The sequence below is a fragment of the Ipomoea nil genome, unplaced genomic scaffold (assembly GCF_001879475.1).
Source record: "Ipomoea nil cultivar Tokyo-kokei standard unplaced genomic scaffold, Asagao_1.1 scaffold2610, whole genome shotgun sequence".
NCBI lineage: Eukaryota > Viridiplantae > Streptophyta > Magnoliopsida > Solanales > Convolvulaceae > Ipomoea > Ipomoea nil.
In genome coordinates, this window is record NW_017619038.1 from 81377 (window position 1) to 87453 (window position 6077).

General features: G+C 34.2%; 1 protein-coding gene across 1 annotated transcript; it reads right to left on the minus strand.

The window, feature by feature from the left end:
* Positions 1-2131: 2131 nt before the first annotated feature.
* LOC109154135 lies at positions 2132-5723 on the minus strand. Its single transcript, XM_019302002.1, has 4 exons — positions 3472-5723; positions 3079-3387; positions 2890-2995; positions 2132-2818 (listed from the first exon to the last, which is right to left on the minus strand). The coding sequence occupies exons 1-4, from the start codon at positions 5721-5723 to the stop codon at positions 2132-2134; spliced, it is 3354 nt and encodes a 1117-aa protein (XP_019157547.1).
* Between the last annotated feature and the right edge of the window lie 354 nt (positions 5724-6077).

Below are 6077 nucleotides of genomic sequence, written 5' to 3' on the forward strand. Positions count from 1 at the left end.
TTCATAATTTATGAATGTCCGTGATTTCGGACGGGAATATGTAGGCATGGTTCCAAAGTGAATGTGCATGCATGAATTCATAATTTATGAATGTCCGAAACTCCGAAATTATGAATGTAATGAAAATTCATAATCTCATAACAGAAAATTCATAATCGCATAACAGAAAATTCATAATCTCATAACTGAAAATTCATAATCTCATAACAGAAAATTCATAATCTCATAACAGAAAATTCATAATCTCATGATTCCAAAGTGAATGTGTAGGCATGGTTCCAAAGTGAATGCGTAGGCAGTCACGTAATTAATTAAAAGAAAAAAAAAAGAAAAAAAAAAAAGATAACGGTGCACTAACACCGTTGGAACCGTGTTCACCATGAATGGTGAACAAGGTTCCATGGCATAACGTCTGCAACTTCATTGTATAAGTATCCATTATGAAATTTTATTTTATGTTTTAATTGAATTTTATTGAGTGTAAATAAGTTAAATATTACTCCGTACTATTTTTACTTTAAAAGTGAAAAAGTAAATAATATTTAACTTAATTACACATTAAAATTCACAAGTTAGGTTAAAACACAAAATAATAAAAGTATTCAAGCATAAATGTATAATAACTATCACTACACCAAATCAGGCATTTAGCGGCGATTTTTTTGCGTTTAGCGGCGGTTCCAAACCGCCACTAGTGTGTTTAGCGGCGGTTATTCAACCGTGTCTAAATAGTGTGTCGCGAAGCATTTAGCGGCGGTTTTCTACAACCGCGGGAATTCATGACAAATTTATTTAGCGACGGTTTTGAATGCATTTAGCGGCGGTTTACAACCGCCGCTAATATTTATTTAATATTTATGGTTTTAAATGCATTTAGCGGCGGTTTTCGAACCGCCGCTAATTTTTCTTTAAAATTTACTTTAAGTGTTAGCGGCGGTTTTTAAACCGCCGCTGATGTTTATTTAATATTTTTTGGGTAAATGTTAGCGGCGGTTTTAAAACCGCCGCTAATTTTTTTTTTTTTTTTTTTTTTTTTTTTTTGTATTTTCTCATCTAATAGGGATTGCTACTAAAATTTATAATTGTTATTAAATTACTTTTTTTTGTTGGAAACATCTACTTTCATATGTGCATTGCAAACACAAATAAATACACATTTAATTTAGATGAAAATCAAATGTAACTTGTATTGCCAAATATTAATGTCTAACAATATTCAAAGAAGCTTACATATTAAAAGAAAATCAATTCAACATCCAAGCTCATTGGTGGCAATTTTACATCAGAAGAGAGCTCATTCATCTCCTCTGTAGTGATGGGTTCCTCATGTGGCTCTTTCTTTATCCTTCTAATTTTCATATCCTTCTCTTCCAGCTTCTCTTGCAACATAAACACCTGCAACCATGTTTCTATTGTATATTTTCAGCTTCTCCACATATATATGAATCCACCTGCAAAAACCTACAGTACATTTTTTACACAGTCAAGCATGATTTATTTGTATTTAATCACAAAATACAGTACTTTGAATACATAAATTTGAACCCCAAACTTAATAGCTAATCACCCGAAAAGTTTTATCCCGAACTTAAAAGCCAATCACCCTTGGCTGAACTGCATGTACTTCCAATACAAGACACTATTTATCATCAATCACAGAATAAACAAACTTGAGAAGATTACTCAGAAACAGTTGGAAGATATATAAAGATCAGAACATAGAGGTTCAGAAACAAAACGTCAAAAAGGAACAGAAAACAAGACAACCTTGAATGAAAATAGCATATCCTGTTCATAAAATCTGCAAATACCAGATATAGAACCAACTATAAAACCCTGTATCATGAAGAAACACACATACATAATCAGTTTATAACCACCATGCACGGCTGCACTAGACTAATCGAAGTATGTAATTTGATGCATACCTTGCCACTTGGAAGAAAGTAGATTATTTGCATAATCGAGTGAGTTCTTCTACTCTAGCATACCTACACATCAAATAAAAAACAAATTTCAGTTTGAATTCAGTTCAAGGGTTAGTGATCTCAAAGAATAAAACAGAAATGAACAAAAAATAAGAAGAAAAAAAGCAAAGCTCTAGGAAAGCAAGCATGTTGACCTGTACAATTTAATCATTATCTGCTCTTTCAATTCCACTATCAACAACAGTGGTTATTTCATCATTTAGTTCTTCTCTTGTTAACTGCAAATTTTCAATCTCATTTAAAACCACAGGATTTTGGTTTTCACTTGAGATTGAAGTACAATCATATACGCTACTGTCAGCATTTTCACCCATGTCAAAAAAGTCTCTTGGTTTGAAAGGTATTGCAACATTCCAATCTTTCTCCATCTCATTAGTGACATAAAACACCATCTGAGCTTGTTCAGCTAACACATATGGTTCATCATCTATACTATCTCCAACATGTATTGTTCTAGAGAAGTTAACTTCGGTGAAGCCATAATGATCTCTTCTTATCCCTCTTGGAGTAGTCGTATCAGCCCATATACACTTAAATAGTGTAACCACAAATTTGCTGTAGTAATTGAGTTCAATGATGTCAACAAATTTTCCATAATAAGCAACATCTCCAAAAACCCCATGAGTATCACGACTACTTGCAACACTTGGAGTTCCAGCAATAACAAATACTCCACTATTTTGAGACTTCAGTCCTTCTTCTCGGTTCACTGTTTGAAATCTTAAACCATTAATGTTATATGAAGAAAATCTTCTAGCATGAGTAAGTGGACCTCTTGCTAAAAACATAATGTCATCTGACACTTGCTCTTGATTGTCATTATTTAGGATCTAAAACATAGTGATATTGTATTAATAAATTAATTTTGAAGTAAAATATTGATTTGAGGTGAAATTCTTACTCTCTTTGCAAACCAATTGGAAAAATCTCTATTAACTATTTTTTGAATCTCAGCAGAAGATCTCGTCCGCCTTCTTAGTCGTCTCTTCGTTAAAACTGTAAATTCCCTGTATGTGATAACAACACATTTGTAACAATTGAAATAATATGTTATTTCTCACCAAAATACATAATTTTGGATGTTACTTACTCAACGTATTTGTCAACATGTTTGCAATTCATTAGCACATATCGATGTGCTTGTTGTTTCTCTATATCAGTTAGTTGGAAAGTTGAAACACTGCCTACTGGTCGACCAATTTGTTTGAAGATATTGCTTTGAATATTTTCAGCATAAAATGGCACATCATCAACACGCCTAGATCGGTTGAACCTTGTTTCAACACCTTCTAAATACCTTGAGCAAAATGTAAGACATTCTTCAGCAATATAACCTTCGGCTATAGAACCTTCTGGGTTTGCTCGGTTGCGTACAAAAGACTTCAAATGTCCTAAGTACCTAAATATATAGAAATAAGACATTAGTAGGTGCATTTATCGATAATCTAATAAAGAAAACTTTAAATATCCAAAATTTACTCACCTCTCAATGCTGTACATCCATCGGTATGGAACAGGACCTCCAAGCTTAACCTCATCAACAAGGTGAACAACTAAATGCACCATTACTGTGAAAAATGATGGTGGAAATATCATTTCCATATGGCATAATGTTAGCACAAGTCGACTTTGAAGGTTATCAAGCTCTTTGACATTTAATACTCTACTACATATTTGTCTGAAAAAAGAACCCAATTCTACCAAAACCATACAAACTTGATCTGGTAATAGATTACGTATGGCAATTGGCAATAGATGTTCCATAAGAATGTGACAATCATGACTTTTCAATCCATGTATCTTGCGATTCTTCAAATCAACACATCTTGAAATATTACTTGAGTAACCATCTGGCAGTAATACACTCTTTAGTGTTGCAAGAAATACATCTTTTTCTGTATTTGTCATTGTAAAACAACTTGGAGAGTATTTTCCATTTTCATTAGGCCAAAGGTCATCTCTTATACCCATTGACACTAAATCCATTCGAGCATTTAGATTATCTTTTGATCTTGCAGCGTCATTTAGCAAAGTAAACAACACATTGTCAAAAACATTTTTTTCAATATGCATGACATCAAGGTTGTGGTGCAACAAATTGAATTCCCAATAAGGGAGTTGGAAAAATATACTTCTCTTCTTCCATTGTTGCGTATCACCATCTTCAACTCTTCTCACTCGTGATCTTTTCCCCTTCTCAGTCATTTCTAGGTTTTTCCCAAATGTAATATTGATATCTGCAAGCTGATTCAAAACATCTGAACCTGACAACATCTTTGGCGGACTTCTCAAATCTTTGGTTCCATCAAATTTAGAGTTGTGATGTCTATACCGATGAGAAGACCCTAAGAACCGACGATGACCCATAAAACACCACTTCCTACTATGTGGAAGGCGATTTGGCAAAAAATCAAAGTTGCATGAGGGGCATGCTAGCCCTGTATGTGTATTCCACCCAGATAAGTTACCTAGCCCAGGAAAATCACTAATTGTCCACATTAGAGCTGCATGTAGTTTAAAAAACTGACCCTGTGAAGCATCAAATGTTTCTATTCCAAAACTCCACAACTCATTTAACTCTTTAATCAATGGTTGCATGTAAATATCTATATCATTCCCTGGCATCTTTTTCCCAGGAATAATCATAGACAAAATAAATGAGGTTTGTTTCATACATATCCATGGAGGCAAATTATAAGGAATTAAAATCACAGGCCAAGTGCTATGTGTAGAACTTTGATGTCCAAATGGATTGAAACCATCCGCAGCTAACCCAAGTCTTACATTTCGTGGGTCAACAGCAAATTCTACATGGACTTCATTAAATCGCTTCCATGATTCAGAGTCTCTAGGATGTCGCATCAACCCATCTTTGTTAATATCCATAGCATGCCATCTCATATATTCAGCAGTTTTAGAAGACATAAACAACCGTTGCAACCTAGGCTTAAGAGGGAAGTAACGCAACACTTTAGAAGGTTTCTTTTTAAACTTTCTACCACAACGCACATCACCACCATTCTTCCCGTTTGGTTGTTTCCATCTTGAAGTATGACATACTTTGCATGTTTCTGTAGCTTTATCATCTCCCCAGTATAGCATACAATCATTTGGACATGCATGAATGCTAACATAATTAAGACTAAGTCTATTGATGGTTTTTTTTGCCTCATAGAAAGAATCAGGAAGCCTTGCTTGTTCAAAAGCATCTTTTAACAATTCAAAAATCATAGACATTGCTTTATTGCTTATTCCACCCAAGCACTTGATGTGGTACAACTTTAACAAAAATGATAATTTTGAGTACTTGTTACACCCTTCATACAACTCTTGATTTCCATCTTTGAGCAACTCATAAAATATTTTACTGTCTTCACTATCCTCTCTAGGTAATACTCCATCCCCAAGTAGTGTTTGTTGTGATGTTGAAGGCTCATTTATACCATGTAAAATATGTGCAAAAGCATCATGAATGATATTTACTTCAGGATTCTCAATTTGCACATTAGTAGGCACAACATTAGGAGTGCTACTAGAAGTGTCTAAAGATCCCCCTTCACCATGCCAAATCCAATGAACATATCCAGGTACAATCCCATCACAAATTAAATGTTCTTTCACGTCAAATTTATATAACCAATACCTAAATTTACACTTCACGCAAGGACACAATATTCTTCCTTCAATACATCTATGCTTAATTGCAAAATCAATTAATTTGTTTACCCCTTCCATATATTCCAAAGTATTTCGCGACAAATTAACCCAAGATTTATCCATGCATAATCTCTATATATATGAAGATTTGTCAAACTTTAGTAATTTAGCATACAAGATCTACAAAGAGAAAGAAAGATGGATTGTCACCAAAGTAGATCACTCCTGTAGAAAAGTTAAACTGAGGAAAGAAAACAAAAAGTATTGGCACCTGAGAGATGGAGATGGATCCTTGGGGTTGCAGGTGTGCCAGCTCTGGTTCACTTCATAGTGATGTTTCTCCTCCACGAATCACCATGTTTGCTTTACCACAAGGGGAGAGAAAAAGAAGGCGAAGCAATATTGAGTATTCCACCTAAAACAACACAGATT